An 18,005-nucleotide genomic window follows, 5' to 3' on the forward strand; every position below is an offset into this window, starting at 1 on the left:
TTTCTGTCTGCCTGATCTTGAATGGGGTCATGGGGGGAGTTAAATGTGCATCTAAAATCAAACATGTTACTAGCCTAACTCTGTACAACTAGTATTAAAGCCTTGAGTTTAAAATGAGGTCTTCAAAAGCTTTACAAAGGAGTCTAACTTGAAGTCAATGCTAACTTGTCAAATTAACTAGAATTTGACAATGCAGAGTAAAAGTTAAAACCCTGCAAAGGTTTTTTTTTTTTTTTTTCTCTCCCCTGTTTTCCACAGCTGGAAAACCTAACTTAGTTTTCCAGCTGTGATTAAACTAGACAACAAAGCTAGGTGTCTTGCATCAACCATTTTATCTTGAGAAATTTATGATGTAGTTGCATGGGTCAATGACTCACCATGGTACACTAATGTTTAGCTTTGATTTAGAGATTCATCTAAAAATATTTTTATAATTTAAAAATGTAAATTCATTCACTATGCAACATGTGTACTGAGTTAAGTTTAATTTCTTATAGCTGGTCTAGACTCCTTTATGAATCACATTGATTGAGCTGCCTTTGACACTAAAGTGTTAATGAAATCCAACATCCTTTATTAGTGGTATTCAGCTCATCAGCATTTTTTTTTATTATTATTCTGGAGGTTTTTCCCCTTTGCCAATTCTGCAAATTCTTTGTGTAGCTTAGGTCTGAAGAATTTGCTGCCCAATCAAGCACAACTAGACTGTTGTCTTTAATTGAGGTATTGGTGGCAGTGTGAACAGGTACCAAGTTCTGCTCAAAATTGAATTAGATCTCCATAAAGCTTGTGAGCAGATAGAAGCATAAAGTGTTCTAAAATGTCCTGGTAGATGGCTCCACAGTCTATAATTGAGACTGTTTGTTACTGCGCAATAGCCAGCCCCGCCCTCTCCTCACAACTCCTCGGGCTGACTACTGAACCAGTTCTCTGTCTAACAGGTCCGGAGAATCTCTAAGACCTGGGTCTTACCCTGAACAAGATCTATAAGAGATAATCTATTTAAACTGGTGGCGAAAGGGATTCGTCTAGCTCTGACTACCTCCTTATCCAGAAGTTATGACCCTTCCCAGTTAAGGAACAATCAACCGAGTAGCCCTCACAGCCGCATAGTTCCAATAACCACTTCTGTTAACGGTAGTTCCCTTTCTAAAATTGTAACGTGCACTTGGTAACGGCTAGATAATTTTTAGTGACTAAGACTAAGATAATCACAGGGTCATTATTTTTCTCTCACCAAAGGAAAGTCTGAAGCCACCACATTACTAGAATCATGAATACTGATTTTACTATAAATAGAAGAACTTTAATTCAAATGACTCAATTAATTTCAATGTCCACAACCTAATCAGAATTTTTAAAATATATGAATTTATTAAGCAAGCTTTAGCAGGGAAAATGACAGGCATACAGAATTTACTTGTGATTACCATACAAAGAAAATCAATATAGTTTAGATCAATTCAACCTTTACCTAACAACCTCCCTACACTGTCATCTATCTATCAAATAAGGCTTTGGGGTGTGGCACAACTCATACCCATCGATGGTATCGGATCTTGGCAACAGGAGTCCTTGTAGTCCTTGGTCAGAGTCTTTGACTTTAAATCATAAATCCTCTTTGGAACCGAAACAAAATGAACTGTCTGCTTCATCCAGCCGAACAGCCCTTAGTCGATCCTGTGACTTTTGTTCAGTTCCCCAAGTCCGTTGAGATGTAATTTTTGAAATCGCTGGGTAGAGTGCAGAGTTTGGAAATCTAATTAGGAACCAAGGCAGTGGGTCGGTGGATCTCGCCTTTTGGTCCGGCGTGAGGAGCTCCGTTGTCCTCCTTGTGAGGCGCTTTTCTTGGTTCCAGGGTGTAGTCCTCTGCTGGTCTTCTTACCACACTTGTGTAGAGTCTCAGCGCCGGCGACGAAGAACACCGTATCACCTCGGTCTCACATTTTTATACGTTTCTGCACTTGTGGGCATGTACCCCAGATAGAGAGAGAGAGAGCAGGGGTGCTGCTTGCGTTTGCCCGCCTCTACACTCAGGCCCCAACCGTTGTGGGAGATTGCACACCACTCTGGTGACATTCGTGACTTGGGTCATATTGACCCTGTTGCGAGATAACGTGCTTTTGACACCTGCGACTATTGGAAACTTTCTCAAGTGGCAGGCATACTTGTGACCTGGCAGTTGCACAACTAAACCCACTCTCATGTTCTGACATTTGCAGTTTGCACCCACCTCAGCCTTCCTTCTCTTTCTTTGATTCTATACTTTTATCCATATAATTAACTTTAATCAATAAAGTTTGTTTTATATAAAACATCAATTCATTACATTAGATTATTTGATTTTGGTTCATCGTTACAGAAAACATACTAAAATACAGAGATTATACATTAAGCAATCACTATTAATCAACACACAAAGCTGTAGCAGTCTCCTAGGCATTTTTATAGAAAAAGAACATCTGTAAGCACATCCTCATGACTGCGCAACCAGGCCCCAACTCTTAGCTCAGGCCTTCGCCCTGGTTACTGTTGAAGGTTGCGAAATAATGCACCTGTGACACTTGTGACCTGGGTCACTTTGACCCAGGCACGTAGGACACGACTCCTTTTCCGAGAAAAGGAGCAACTGCATCCTCCAAACTCACATCTTCGCACCGAGAGTTGCACCCCCACACCCCACTTTTGCTCAACAACCTGTTTCCAAATAAGGTGTTGACCATCTCTGCTCTCCTGTTAGTTCCTCTTTCTCCCTTAACCTTTCACCTACAATCTACCTCCAACACATCAGTCATCTTTAATTGCAGTTACACCTTTGACACCATTTCAAGTTCAGAGTAAAAATCACATTTATAACATTTCAAGTTCAGAGTAAAAATCACATTTATAACTTCTTTTACTTCTCTGATTTATCATTCATTTATAATGTTATGATAACCATAATTTATCAGTTACTCTAATTATAATCTTAATGTGAGTTATCACAAATGTTTTCTGTAAAGAAACCAAGAATAATCCATGATTCTTATTATTTGATATCAAAGTTACAGTTACTTGTTTTACTTGTAAGAGTTCCCACTAATGTAAGTGTAAGTGTAAGTATTATTACAAGTAAACCAATATTAATATAAGTATTTTACTTTGAATCTTATCCAATTACTCACAATCTTTAGATTTCTTTCTTTAAAACTCTCATGCTAAGTAATAGTCTGAACTATTTTTATAAATCTGCAGGCTGGAAACTTACTTCCTCTTTTTCCAGGAAACTGCTTTTCCTGTTTCACGACTCTCTCTGTCTTGACTATGATTTCTTATGATTAAATAGAAAAAAGTAGAATTAAAGCAAAGTTTGCAGGAGACAGAAACAACACACACAACCAAATTGATTTTATTGACATTTAAGTCTAATGTTGGGTCTAGATTTTACTTGAGTAATTAATTTTAAAGATAACTTTATTTCTTTTTACTGTTAAACTAAAATCTCCAGCATGGGGAAGTGGGATGATCTCGGATTTTCTTGACAAGACCAAACAGTGGACTAACACCAGCTGATGATGTGGCTTAATTCCCAAATTATTACTGACTGAACAATTTAATCACCATACCCCTTTTCTATCTGACTTAGGGACTTTAATTCCAAATGAAATGCAAAACTTACTTTTTATCTTAAAATGTAAAATTGGATATTCTTGGTTTGTCTATGTAAGACACGTTATCTACCTGGTTAAGTAGTGGCTGAACACAAGGAATACTAGTTTTAGCTCATTGGCTAGGATACACTCTAGGAAGTGCTCTTTGAAGCACAAACTCCAACCACTCTCTCAAGGGTGTAGTTATCCCTCCTAATTAACCACTCCTTTATATTTCAGAATGAGAATGTGAGGTTTAAGAATCTTTCAAATTTAATAGTTCATCTGGTGGGAGATTTAAGTGTTTGTAGGTTGATGAGTATGAGAAAGGCAGAAAATCATAAGATCGTGTATATTCTACCTGTTCCTTTTCAAACAAATAATGTAAAATTGCATTTACATAGATAGATAGATAGATAGATAGATAGATAGATAGATAGATAGATAGATAGATAGATAGATAGATAGATAGATAGATAGATAGATAGATAGATAGATAGATAGATAGATAGATAGATAGATAGATAGATAGATAGATAGATAGATAGATAGATAGATAGATAGATAGATAGATAGATAGATAGATAGATAGATAGATAGATAGATAGATAGATAGATAGATAGAAAACTTAGATGGCGGTAATGCTACTTATAGTTTTTGCCAATCGCCAATAAAAATCACGAAGAAGAGAACGACCAGAAGGAAGTTAGTCCGTCCATTAAGATCTTCCCGCTAGTGCAGCCGCAAATATCCTCCGTGTAGCAGCTAACGGCATCCTGTGTTTCGGTGTTAAAGCAGGAGGACTGAAACATGAAAGGCACGAGGGTTTAATTTAAAATTAATGTTTAGAAATAACACACCAGTCATGAATGAGACGGCACCTGGGATTATGGAGGGAATAGATCGACAGATCGAGCAGGTAGGTAGGCGAGGTTTTAACAGGGCGGGCTAGATATCTAAACTAACGTTTGTTAATTTAATCGCTTCTAAGCTCAAGACAACATTCTGCTTAGTTTACCCTGGAGGTTTTTAATATTCAGATAAAGAGAAACAGACTGGTAGGCATTTTTGATTGATTTTATTATTACAGACTCAGAGTCCAGATTACATACAAAGAGAAAACAAAGACAATAAAAGAATAAAAAGTACCAGAAATGGTCTGGTGGATTAAGAGCGTAAAAAAAGAAAAAGAAAATGTTGTCGATGATGCACTTCTTTTTTTACGCACCCCAATCGTAAATGATTATGCAGCATAATTTTTTGTACAAAATCTAGGTTACTGCATGTGCCGTCGCATCATATTAGGCACGTAGACACAGCCACAGAAAATGCACATGCAGTGTGAAAAAGTATCTGCTCTATATGTTATGTTTATTTTTAGGTCATAAATTCCTAGCTCAGGTTATTGTGATATTAGACAAAGATAATCAGAATTGTGCGACAACAACTACAATTTAAGTGTTTACGATAAGCGCTTTGGTGAGACTTAGGCTCATCTCTTTACATTGATATTTTAATATTAGCACAAAACAAAAGCAGTTGAGTGAATCGTGAGGTTTTGAGAAACACACCGTTTGCCCAAATCTAGATAAATGCTGGCAAATCTTAGGGGCGGCGTTTCTAAATACAGATGGACAATGATCCATACAGATAGAACAGCACAGTTGTTCGTTAAAGCAAATAAGTGAAATATTGTTGAATATTCTTGAAGTGCAGTGGACCAGTAGTCCCCCGTTGACCGCTGGAGATGGGCACCGGCCCCCCTTGCGACCTTGCAAGGATAAGTGTGTAGATAATGGAGGCATGGATGAACCAGAACATGGAAGGCATTTACTTTTGAGCTCCTGAAAGGAAAAGAGTGTTAGTTCCTTCAGCTTCCTAGCTCAAGTTAAAAAGAACCACATTGAGTGTCAGGAAATTTTGTTCTGTAGATTCTGCAGAATTCTATTGGCAATCCTGTCGCCAGAAGCAGTCCTCAGTTTGACTGGTTCTTGGTTGAAGCAACAACAATATTTACAAATGTTCCAGTTTACAATATCTTTCATTGAGTTATCTCGGTGAGCTGTCTCATTAACTGACTGATACAATGGATCGTTTGTCTCTGTGTCAGGGTTTCTGTTACCAGGACACCATGCCGTCTGGCTCGGTTGGGATGTCAGATCTGTCTGATGAGATCCTGTTGTGTATCCTCCGTCATGTTCCAGTGTGTGACCTGCTGACTAATGTGGCAAATGTCTGCCAGAAGTTACACACACTTTGCTACGACAAGACACTGCTCACAAACATCAGGTTTTCTGAAGAATATCGGGTAAAGGAGTTAAAAATATCTTACATTCTTTGGAGATGATAAGACATTTCAGGACTGAGAAATTCTTTGTTTTAACTTTGTGTTTAGTTCATAAACAACCATATGCACAGCATATCAAATACAGATAAATATTTGGGGGGGGTATCTGTACAGGTCCTCATGAGTCATAAAAACGTCTCTAACATTAAAGTGGAAAACAGGCAGCAGGTCTGGTTTTAACAATAATAAACCTTGTTTTTTCTTTTTTTGTTTCCAGGCTGACGATCAGTTGGTCCATCAAACTCTAAAGCTGCTAGCCAACCACGTACAATCCCTCAGTCTCAACAGCTGCTACTGGCTGTCAGCCTCCACCTTAGACAAAGTGGCACGATGCAGAGGAGTAACACATCTGGATGTAACCGGCTGCCGCCTCACCTCCCTTTGCCTGTCGCGCCTCTTATCCTCTTTGTCTTTGCTCAGATCGCTGGCGTTTGATGTTAGGCCCTGTTTCAACTCCGCACTGCTCAGCTCGGAAGCCGTTGATTCACTGAACCGCCTCACGGAGCTGAGACAGACTCTGTTTACGCCGAGCTACGGCGTAGTGCCTTGCTGTGCCCAACTTCGCAAGTAAGAGTCTGTGGTATCAAAGGAATTGTGAGAAAATTATAAGGTTAGGTCTTATTATGCACAGATGCATGTGCTCTTTGTATTTCTCTTTCTGTAATGACGTCACTAAAACTGATAACTGAAAAGGGGCTACTACTTATATGTACCACTTCAGACAACAATAGAAGCTCATTAAGCTCTCCAGAGAATAAATATTCAGCTTTTCATACACAGAGTATGAAGAATTGTCATCGTTGTGCATTTCCAGAATAGTGATTGTCTCATAGGTCAGTAATTGTCTTCATTGATAATATAAATGTGTCAATAACTGTCTAATAGTAAACTACCTGAGGTGGAGATGGAGGTAGATCGGAGATTACATCACCATGTTTTCCAACCAATCAATTTAAAAGTGTATGTGTGGATATGTATATGTATGTATACTCTATAATGGATACAACTCCTTCAGGAATTTGTGTACTTTAGGGATGTACAGTGAGCAGAATGTGGAGACAGATCTTGTGTAACCAAAAATCTCCGAATTATTTTTAAACACAACAGTTGTTAGTTTTCCGGAAGACTCCTCTGTTTTAGTAATGTCCAAGGAAAAGCTTAGTTCTAATTACTTATTTCCTTGATAATGTCCTCATCAAAATTAACTCCTGCGTTTTGAGCTTTCATAACACTAGTGAACAGCCAAAAAGTTATCTTGGGTTTTTTGGGTCATTTTGATGTGCCAAATCCAAAATTCACACTGGTTTTGATCAATTGGGTCAACTTTCTGAACTATGGAGCAACATGAGCATCAAAATGCATGACTTGTTCTCACATCTGGATCGGTTTCCTGAGAATCTGGATCAATGAGTGATGAGAGATTCCATCAGGACAGAAAAGAGACGGAGAATTTTACAGAATGAAGACGTAATGTTCAATTCACATTCACTTACCCTTATCGGTGTTTATTATACAATTTACAGTCCAAGGCCAAGTTTATAACATTTATTTAATACTTTGTTAGAAAACAATGTTTTTTTCTCCTAAAACCCTTTTTGGATGAGAAATATTAACGGAAATGAACTGATAATGTTACAAAAATGTCATCAATTTAATCAGAAGATCAGTTTTTTCTAAGTCAAATTAGAATAAAAACCTGATTGAGAGAAATGGATGTCATTTTTGGATTCAGCGATGCAAAATAGTCCTAATTCAGTTGAAGAAACATAAAGAACTTCCAAAATAAATCTCTTTTTGTTATCAACTGTTCCACTAGTTGTGAGGCGTATGTTTGGACAGTGTTAGAGTTGACTGTTTGCCATTGTGTTTCAGGCTGATGCTGCAGTTTGACATTCCAGATGTGACCAGAGAGGGCATCGGCGTTTGCTGTCAGCTGATGGTCGGCCAGAGCAGCGTGCCACATTACGAACAGCTGGAGGAGTTCACGGCCAGACTGGCCCCAGGAGAGGTGAGTTATTTAGGATTCCTGTTAAACTATCCATCTGATTCCTGTAATGTACGCTTTAAGAGATCGATCGATGTCTTTTCTGTACCAGGTGAACCAGACGCTGCTCCTTCTCTACCTTGCCGTGTTTAGCGTTCACATTCCAAAGCACCTCAGAGTTTTCCTGGTTTCAATTCCTGGTCCCAATCCGGCTCACTGGCCCGCTGCTCCCTCGCTGGCTCAAAGCCTCGGTCAGCGCGGAGACCTGGTGGCGCTGCAGCTGCCACGCACCTGGCTGGATCCACTGTCCCTAAAGCGAGCCCTGGAGGGAAACAGCCCCAAGCACCTGAGCTTCAGCCGCTGCCCTGCGTTGTGGCCGCAGGTCTTCCAGTCGTTGCTTGGCGGCGGAGTCAGAGACGCCGCTCAGCTCGTCAGCCTCAACCTCAGCGGGATCAACCACGTTCCGTACTCGGAGTGCAGGAGTGTGGAGGATCAGCTGGTTGCTGAGACAATGGGCCAGGTGGCTGCAACCTGCTCCAACGTTAAACACCTGAACCTGATGCACACGCATTATCATCACGAGAGCTCACCTGGGCTGGATGGACAAACACACTTGGGTGACAGCCTGGGCAGATTCAAACACCTGCGGTCTCTGACTCTGCCCGCCTGCGCTTTGTCAGACGGTGTAAATACGAATCACACCTCAGCGCATGGCTCAACTCCCTCTCTGTTGTTCCAGGGACTAAAGAAGGCCCCGCGTGTGGGGCTCCAGAATTACAGACCTGATTCGGAGCCTTGGTTGGCCGGGGACAGCATTTTTGGGCTGGATTCGCTCACAGCTGGCTGTCGCTTTTTAGAAACCTTTGAGCTCATCGGTCCAGGTTTTGCGTCGGCGCTGCCTCGGCTCGAGCCGTGCACCCGTGCCAGTGTGGAGCCTCGTGGGATGTGCGCTTGGGCGCGAGGAGTTGGAGATGCGCACCTAGCAGCGCTTGAAGCTTTACCTCGGCTCCATCGCTTGACTCTGGCTGGACTCCCTGGAGTCCTCAAAGGAACTGGACTGGTACAGCTGACTAGGAAGTGCAGAGACTTACGGGTATTGTCCTTAGCCAACTTGGGATCTCTGAAAACCATGAACTACACAGCCTCCTTGCTGGAGACACTTACACAGTGCACACAGCTGCAGGAACTCAGGTCAGAGGATGTCTTTGACTTTTCTTTTCCTTGTTCAGAAACATTCGGCAGTGCATGCATGGCGAATTCATAAACATAATCACATATTCCTTTAACTAGCAGCTTTTAGTTTTTTTCTAATATAGTGCTCAATTTAGTTAGCATTATCTCAGTGAAGTTGGGATTTATATGCAGTCAAGGAGAAGCTGGAATTGAATCTTAAGATTTGCAACATATCAATAAGAACACCAAAAGATGAGAATTGAAGCAGTTTTTTTCTGACATTGTCTGAATGTGTCCTTTCATTCATCCAACCATTTTTTGTCCATCTGTGCATCTAGTTATCTTTTAGCAGATCCATCCATCCATCCTCACAGTGTGGTTTTCTGCTGAAAATCTGAAGTCTTCATCTTTGTTTTAGGTTAGAGCAGCCATACCTAAATGCCAATGCGTCTTTCTTTGAGGCCTTGTCCAGCTGCCAACGCCTGCAGCGGCTCTGTCTCATCTCCCGTAGCGGCACCTTCGACTCTTTGGCCACAGAGGCCTTCATGGAGCAGTGTTGCCATGTTGTAATGTGCCACATGTTCATGGGCGGCACCCTGGCGGCCTGTCGGACACTGCAGAAATCCCTGCTGGACAGGTAAATGAAAATTAAGTTGTTTTTACTGATTTCTTCTGCTTTTACTGTTGTGACACACACCAATGTTTCAAACTATCAAATATGTAATATTAGATAAATATAACCTAAATAAATACACAAAGTGAAGACTCTAAGCTATCTAAACCAACCTAGCCATTTCTTTATAATCTTCTTTTTTACCGACCCACCGATTGTAAATTATTTACAACTGGTGGTTCGCTGGTTCGATTTCCACTCCCCGTTGGTCCTTTGTTTTGTTTGTATTACATGTCCAAACGCTAGGGGGCGCTGCCATGCCAGTATCAAATGTTATGGGGTTTATACTCTTCTTCATGATATGTATGTGTGGGTGATGAGCATGGCAGAACAAGGTTGACTGGCCCCAGGGGAGTTTGCTAACTAATGAACAGTGACGTGCGGTCAGGGGAGGCAGGTGAGGCAGTGCCTCACCAGCCATCATGGAAAGAAAGAAAATATATAATCATAAAGTAATTTAAATTGTTATATTCATCCGGTGGTTTGTACTAAAAAATATTTATTTTTCATGTAGCTTCACCAATTTCGATTTTTATTTGTTCAAAATCGCTGAATTTTCTTATTTTCCCATTCAAATGCTTGGAAGCGATGCCGGTGAGGCAGCAGCGAGCTCTGCCTCACCTTGGATTGCGCAACCCCTGGCTCTGCGCTGGCTGCTAAGCGGAGAGAGCATAAAATGGTTTAAACACATTTAATATGTGAACTTATTTCCAATAATTTAGCTTATGTATATAATGTACAGTGCTTTTTGTCACCAACTGTGTTTGTGTAACGTCTTTCGTGTAATGAGCGATTATAAACGGCAGAGAACAGGTTCGAGGTGAGGCAGGCAGTTCTCTTGCCTCATGGCAGGGGGCGCTCAAGATCCCAGACGTTCGTCTTGTTCACTCCTCAACTGCCGAGTAAGTGACAGCGAGCTAGGCTAAACGATTCGGGAAGCAAGTCAAGTGCAGCGATAGATTATAATAGAGATAGTGATTTTTTTCCTCTCGCTTATTCCGACTTTCGACATGGATGACTACATTACAACTGTTGTAATGTAGTCATCCATGTCGAAATGTGTGTTTTGTGAGCTAAAGTTTGTATGTGTAAGGATGCAGAAGTGAAACATAACCTGTTAACTGCTGTCAATCTATGCATCTATTTGCAAATCTGATTCTGATGACGTCAGTGCCTCACCAGGTCTGAACCTCACCGCACGTCACTGCTAATGAATTGCTAACTAATTCATTAGTTAGCAAATAATGAATTATTTTTACTAACTAACAACCCGCCTCTGTCGCTGTGTCCTCGGGGAAGACGTCCACCTCGCCTGCTGGTGTTGGTCAGAAGGTTCGATGGCGCGATATAGCATCATCCGATAAATTAGAAGTCAGTTTTGTGCTTTCTCTTTCTGTTAGATTTTCAGCTGAGCGTTCGGCCCTCAGTGTGGTCATCTATCCGCTACAACACGAGGACCTGCCCTCCGTCATCAGGGGTATCTCACTGACACTGCTGGATCGGATAACTTTGTTTCAGAGCCACGTGGCGCAGCCTCCACATTTATCACCCATGTGACATCACCAGTGACCTGTAACGTAATCGCTGTTGCTGAAAATAAAATTTAGTGAAATACTACCTGTGAAGCTTCTGATTAGGTAACAGCAGCAGTGTAAAAGAAATACATCAGCATAACTGTTTTGGGTAATAATGGTTTGTTTGGTCATCCATCTACACAGGGTGCTGCTCGCACATCCCAATCATAAATCACTTCAGTTGCGTAGTTTCTGTTTTAAAATAAGTGCCAACAATATTTGAAGAGAATGAAACTTTGCAAATGAAGCTGTGACACAATAAATGGCTTATGGAGTTTTTAATTGATTTCCTGTGTGCATGTATTTTTCTACAAACTGGAAGTTTAAACAAAAGTCTCTACTTATAATTATAGTCTGTTCCTAAAAATGTCCATTTACGGTATGTTTTTTTTAGGAATGCAAGTGTAATTGTTCTATTGCATATAGACTATTGCATTTTAATTTCTTTACATTAAGCCACAAACAACTTCTAGTTTTCCTTGATGCTATTTAATTTTATTTAATTAAATAGAATTAAATCAAACCTGATTTAATTTTATTTAACACAGAAAAATCCTTATTAGTGATCATGCTCATTGTTTGGAAGCTCTTAGTCTGATATTTTAACTATTTTGTGCCATGCTGAAAGTATTTCATAAAAATATGATGACCAAAGAGGCTTCTTTCTGGTTTTTTTTTTGTTTGTTTGTTTATTTTTTTTAGAATGATTCAGTTGTGTGGTTTAATTTCTTATTTATTTCTTAGTTCTTAGTTATTTACTTTTCAGGACAGTTACCCACTTCTTTTATTTGCAAGTAAAATCATCTTTAAAAGATGGTGGTGTCCTCTTACAGGACCTTCTCACAATACATCCATTTCATAAACTATTTTATTTTGTTAAAGGTACTGCTGGTTTTGCTTCAAGACTATCGGTTTTTGTTGCAGCACATATCCAGACCTCTGGCATTACATATAATTCAGAGGAGAGACATTCCACATTTGGAGCCTTCATTGGATATAGTGTGGGCTAAAGTGAGCTTAGCGCCTAGAAATCCTAATAATAATCAAATACATTACATTGTTATACCCAATTTTATCTACTTTACTTAAAAAACTTCATTTGATTAAGGTTATTGATTATCCGGTATTGGCAGGGGATTTTCATACGTTTTGGGAGTGTACCCTATGCAATTCTCTTCACGACCAGTAGAGGGCAGTGTGTACATAAAGTCTGGCATCACGGCAGATAGAATAATACATTGACGATAAAATCGATTAAATGTCGGACTAGAAGGAGTTTTTTCGACAACTTGTTGAGCAGGAAGCAGAACCATATGTTGTGAACTCACCATATCGTCTAAATCCTCGTTTGTTAGCTAAAGTCTGGCGAATTTGCTCTCTAAATGATGACTCGGTATCTATTTTTCAGGTCTGGACTAGTGCGTCATTGAAGCATGGTTGTTCAGGTCAACATGGCGTCCTCCAAACAAAATTTGAGATTTTATATTTTAAATTTAAAATAGAGATAGAGAGTCACCACTGTTAAAGATGTTAGCTGTTAGATGTTTGAGAGAGTGGAGTAAAATATCTGTGACCAGGGTTTCTTTTTTTCCTTCGGAGACGGGGATTCTAAAAACACATCTAGGAGGTCTCAGAATACCAAAGCTCAGGTTCGCAGTCCTCTCAGCGGTTCCTGTCAGGTTTGTGTCCCTGTCCGCCTCTGTCAGAACGAAAACTGGAGCCTCGCCTGACCGCGAAAACTTCGGCTCCTTGTCTGAGGACTTTTCCTCAAGGAGGTCGTTCAGGAAGAGCAGCCCGGACATCCAGAACCTGCGACACCGGGAGGATTTTATGGTGGAGGATGAGGACGCAGAGCTGAAGAAACCCCACAGAAGCACTATGAAGAGAAACACTGCCTACTGGTACTTCTTACAGTGCAAGAGACTTATCAAAGAGAACAAGGTTTGCCTTAGTGAGCTGTCTTTGCGACTTCCTTCACTTTTCTTTGTATTAATGTTTTTATTTGCTCCACAGCTGCAAGAGGCCTTGGATGTTTTCAGCAGCAACATGCTGAAAGAGGAGAGGCTGCAGCCTGAGGAGTTTAACTACTCTGTGCTCATTGGAGGCTGTGGTCGAGCTGGACAACTCAAAAAGGCCTTCAAACTCTACAACGATGTAGGGAAAAGTGCCGCAGTCGCAAAAGTGCCACATCCTCTCTTGTCATTTTTGTGCCCTGCCATCATCCCTGTTTTTTATTTTCTTCCTTGTTGTAGTTCTTACTTATTTCCAGTATCATGAGATTTTATGTTTTTAAATGAACAAAAAAAACTGTAAAATCTGAAAAGTTGAGTCTGAAAAACGTTTGTAGTTTGTGTGCTTTTTAAAACATTTTCTATTTGACTGAAAATATTTTCAAACAGCCAAATTTGTTGGATGTTAAGCCTGAATATTGCGTATACCAAAACTTTTCATACTCGTCTGAGTCTAACCCTCCAGTTTACAGGCCTTCCTAGTGACCCAGTCAGTAACCTCTGTAATGCTGTGTGTAATTGTTGCCGTGTCCTTCAGATGAAAAAGCGAGGTCTGGCTGCAACAGATGCAACCTACACCGCGTTGTTCAACGCCTGCGCCGAGTCGCCATCGAAGCAAGCTGGACTCCAGCAAGCCCTGAAGCTGGAACAAGAGCTCCTGCGTAAGAACTACCCTCTGAGCACCATTACGTACCACGCTTTGCTCAAGACCCACGCCATCACCAACCACATCCAAGCCTGTGTTCACACACTCCGGGTACGACAGCTGCCTTCTCATGTCGGGGTGCAAGACGTTGCGTTGCGTCTGTTGAAGAGTTTTGCTTGTGTTTGTAGGAAATGGTGAAAAATGGACACGCTGTAACTCAGGAGGCGTTTCATTACCTACTGATGGGCTGCTTGACAGACAAAGACACAGGATTCAGACTGGCTTTGCAGGTAATTCTGATTCTCCGGAGCGGTGAGCATTTTTTGGACTGACTGATTGAATATTTTTTGTGCTTTTCAAATGCTGCCAAAATAACTTAGTTGCTTTTGACTGAACCTGAGCGTATACAGTACATAGCGCCCTCCACACTTATTGGCACTGCTGATAAAGATGTGTGTAAATAAATGCATCAGTTTATGCAGTAATATTCTGTCCAAAACAAAGCACTTCTTATTTTGTTGTTTAAAGATTGTCGTTTTGCTTCTTCTGTGAACTGCAGGTGTGGCGTCAGATGCTGCGGTCGGGGATTGTCCCAGACTCAAAGAACTATACTCTGCTCCTACGAACAGCCAGGGATTGTGGGATTGGTGATCCAGCCCTAGCATCAAGTGTTCTGCTGAAGCCTGACTATGAAATGTGGAGGGAAAAGGAAGATGCGTCAGAAGCCAGTTACAAGGGTGTAATAGACATCGACCTTCTAGAGAGGCAGCTGTTTCTTCAACACAGCGCTCGCAGTAACAGTCAGACAAACAACAAACTCAGTGAAGAGGAGAAACCCACCCATCTTGTGCCAATCAGACAAACAGAAAACATCTCACTGCCATCTGACATAGTAGCCGACTCTACAGCCCCTAATCTGCTGGACTTTTTTGAAGGTAGAGGAGCGGCCATGTTCGCTCTCAGCTCTGTAGACACAGCCTCTGACAGGTTGGCCCTTATTGGTGGAGCTAAAGGGTTCCTAGACAAGATGGAGGCTAACGGACTGAGTCCAGACCTGAAAACTCTGACGCTCTTGGCCGACATGATGGAGCCTGGCCACCAGTCCCTGCAGATGCTGTTAAAGGCCGCCAAGCAGCATCAGGTGAAGCTCGACGTCGCATTCTTTAACTCCGCCATCCGCAGAACTGTCAGAATGGGCAACGTAGAGGATGTAAAGGTAACAGCACACACAAAACCTATCAGAAACGAAGTGAGTGTCACATCATAACAAGCTCCCCTTGAACTGGTTGCTGTTGTTTTCATATTGGTCCTACATGAAAACATGAGACAATGTTTGCATAATTACTGTTACCGTCTGTACTAGCTAGAGATATCTAGAGTAACTTTAAGTTCATGACAGTGATTGACATTTGCTAAAACACAACATTAGAGATGCACTGAGTTCAGTTTTCTGGCTGATCTAATATGCATTTCCATGTGTTTATGGTTAATATTTATTGTATTTGAGCATATGTGTGTGATTCTGACATACATGCACACAGCTGCTATTTGCTATTTCTAAACAATTTTGGTCATTCTAATTAGCTAAAACAAAAAAAGTTTGGTCTGATTTAACTTGAGACTGAGGAAAAAAAGTTTGTCTCTTTAGTTGCTGTATGTAAACTATTGGTTTGAACTCTAGCGTGGTGTACATCAGTGTTCACATGTACTCTGATGTAAATGGCTGAAAATGTTTCAGCCATTTTTTTTCACCTTGTAATTAGAAACTCTAAAATCTCTAAAAATAAATATGGTATCAGCCAACAGTGGTACGTCAATGTTAGACTCTGGAAACTTTTATTACCGTCTTTAAAATGATAGATCCACAAACAAAAGAAAAATTCTGCACAAACATTTGCCGTCAACATTATGTTTGAAGAAGCTGTGGGAGCAACTTGACTCAGGTAGAACCGGGCCGGACCCAGCTTTTAAGAACAGTCCAAAGAATTTCACAAACAAGTTCAATGAAGTCAATTTTCCACCAGTGATTCTGTTTGAGCTGTAGAAACATCCCAGGGATGATCAGTGGAAACGGATCAACTTGAGCTTCATGACAAAGGCTGTGAACACCTCTGTAATTTCTTGGCTTTTTGTTTTTAATAAATTTTCATACAATTCAAAAACCTTTTATGCATTGTCATAATGGGGTATTTGTGTGTAACATAACAAAATGTGGAAAAAGCGAAGGGCTGTGACTACTGTATATGTTATGAAAAAATATGCGTGTCTATATAGTTTACACTCCTACTCTCCCCAGGCTGTGCTGCATGTGATGCGACAGAGGAATGTCAGCCTGAATATTCAGACATATGGATGTCTGGCATTAGGCTGCGATCGGCAGGAGGAAGGTCTGCAGCTGTTAAAAGACATGCAGGTGACATGCTAACTGTTTTATTAAACAACCTGACATTGCACACAATATACACACACAGCTGTTCTGATGGGTAGTGAACTGGTTTGCTTACCTCTGGTTGTTTCTGCAGGATGCAGGACTTCGGCCCAATGTCCATGTGTTCTCTGCTCTGATTGGCCGGGCAGCTCGGAGACTGAATTACATCTACCTGAAAATGCTCCTGAAGAGCATGAAGGACCTGAGTGTGTGGCCTAATGAGGTCATCATCCGGCAGCTGGAGTTTGCTGCACAATATCCTCCTAACTACAACCAGGTCAGAGCACACACAAATAATAAAAAAAACAAAACAGCATAAATCATTTTAAATAATATTGTTTTTCACACCTTCCAGTGTCATCGTCTTTAATGTCATTTTCAGATGTTGCTTATTTCTCCTAATTCCCCTCTTTAATTCCCTCTCTGTTTGCTCAATCCCAGTACAAATCCAGAAACAACTACCTGGTGCACATAGATGGTTTCCGTGGCTACTACCAGCAGTGGCTGAAGGATTCAGCTGCTCAGAACACTGAAGTGGAAGAGGAGCAGTCGGAGCAGTCGGAGCAGTTGGAGCAGTCGGAGCAGTTGGAGCAGTCAGCGCTGCAGTGTGAGTCAGGCGCTGCGGTGGACGGACTGACTGAGGCTCAGAGGAACCACAGAGCAGCAGCCAGGAGACATTTTTCTCGCCGCAATAAGAAAAACGTCTCCCAGTCTTATTAGGCTTTGTCATCATGAACGGACTGGGGTCATACAATGGCTGAAGTCAGAAAATATGGTTTTGTATTAAAAAATGTTGATGCAATTATGGTTTATTATAAACTTGATACATTCTATCTGGTTTTTGTCTTGTGATTGGTTGAGTTTATGATCCTTTGCGGTGGGATGGCCCAGTTGGGATCCAGTTTCAGAGCTCCATCTGTGGGTGAAGAGGTACCGCTGTCAGTGAGACAACCCCTCAGCATAATGCTGCTACCACCCTGCATTACAGTTGGTCTGTTCTTGGGTTTGAAATCCGTTTGAAGAACTCACCATGACCAGCTGCAAGCTGAAATGCCACTCAGCAGTTTTCAGTCAGGTTTTCTTCCTAATATGTTTAGTAGATTGTGAAATGACAATAGAAGAATACCAACAGACTCACAACTGTCATTAGAATGGAAATCTGTTATAAGTGATGGAGACAAGATGTCCTTTAACTTGTGAATTTCATGGATTTTTTCTAATCTTAAAATATCCATTTACAGTAAGTTAATACTTTTACACCAGTTAAAAATTATGATTTGAAATTTTTATATCTAGAAATGAAACACTTCAAATCAGAGATCTGTCATAAACCCATTAAAAAAAACGTCCTCTAATTTAAAGCCATGACTGAATTTCTGCTGTAAAGATTACCAACTGGGCCAGCAGGGGGAGCCATACATCTGACATTAAGGTAAAGCCTGAAGGGAAACTTAATGTGAATGTAATATATGCAGAACTTCATAAACTTAATGCTAGAAGTGGTTGTTTATTGAAGAAGTATAAATGTCTAGAATAAGAGC

At 40.8% G+C, this 18,005-nt stretch overlaps 2 protein-coding genes across 2 annotated transcripts; both read left to right on the top strand.

Moving 5' to 3' along the window:
• Positions 1–4,328: 4,328 nt before the first annotated feature.
• fbxl18 (F-box and leucine-rich repeat protein 18) lies at positions 4,329–12,022 on the top strand. The gene is made up of 7 exons (XM_044113112.1): positions 4,329–4,549; positions 5,741–5,938; positions 6,195–6,544; positions 7,850–7,985; positions 8,074–9,152; positions 9,553–9,771; positions 11,208–12,022. The coding sequence occupies exons 1-7, from the start codon at positions 4,472–4,474 to the stop codon at positions 11,362–11,364; spliced, it is 2,217 nt and encodes a 738-aa protein (XP_043969047.1). The 5' UTR covers positions 4,329–4,471; the 3' UTR covers positions 11,365–12,022.
• Positions 12,023–12,646: 624 nt separating this feature from the next.
• On the top strand, positions 12,647–17,297 carry ptcd1 (pentatricopeptide repeat domain 1). Its single transcript, XM_044113115.1, has 8 exons — positions 12,647–13,322; positions 13,395–13,535; positions 13,929–14,147; positions 14,225–14,326; positions 14,596–15,252; positions 16,333–16,449; positions 16,559–16,741; positions 16,906–17,297. The coding sequence occupies exons 1-8, from the start codon at positions 12,909–12,911 to the stop codon at positions 17,182–17,184; spliced, it is 2,112 nt and encodes a 703-aa protein (XP_043969050.1). The 5' UTR covers positions 12,647–12,908; the 3' UTR covers positions 17,185–17,297.
• Positions 17,298–18,005: the final 708 nt, after the last annotated feature.

This window comes from Gambusia affinis, linkage group LG04 (assembly GCF_019740435.1).
Source record: "Gambusia affinis linkage group LG04, SWU_Gaff_1.0, whole genome shotgun sequence".
Classification (NCBI taxonomy): Eukaryota; Metazoa; Chordata; class Actinopteri; order Cyprinodontiformes; family Poeciliidae; genus Gambusia; species Gambusia affinis.

Excerpts from the sequence above, each read along its gene's own strand:
- fbxl18 (XM_044113112.1), top strand. The coding sequence starts at position 4,472 with ATGTTTAGAAATAACACACCAGTCATGAATGAGACGGCACCTGGGATT. Across the intron at positions 6,545-7,849 it reads TGCTGTGCCCAACTTCGCAA|GCTGATGCTGCAGTTTGACA; the intron begins GTAAGAGTCTGT and ends ATTGTGTTTCAG. Across the intron at positions 9,153-9,552 it reads ACACAGCTGCAGGAACTCAG|GTTAGAGCAGCCATACCTAA; the intron begins GTCAGAGGATGT and ends TCTTTGTTTTAG.
- ptcd1 (XM_044113115.1), top strand. The coding sequence starts at position 12,909 with ATGTTAGCTGTTAGATGTTTGAGAGAGTGGAGTAAAATATCTGTGACC. Across the intron at positions 13,323-13,394 it reads GACTTATCAAAGAGAACAAG|CTGCAAGAGGCCTTGGATGT; the intron begins GTTTGCCTTAGT and ends TTTGCTCCACAG. Across the intron at positions 14,148-14,224 it reads CCTGTGTTCACACACTCCGG|GAAATGGTGAAAAATGGACA; the intron begins GTACGACAGCTG and ends TTGTGTTTGTAG.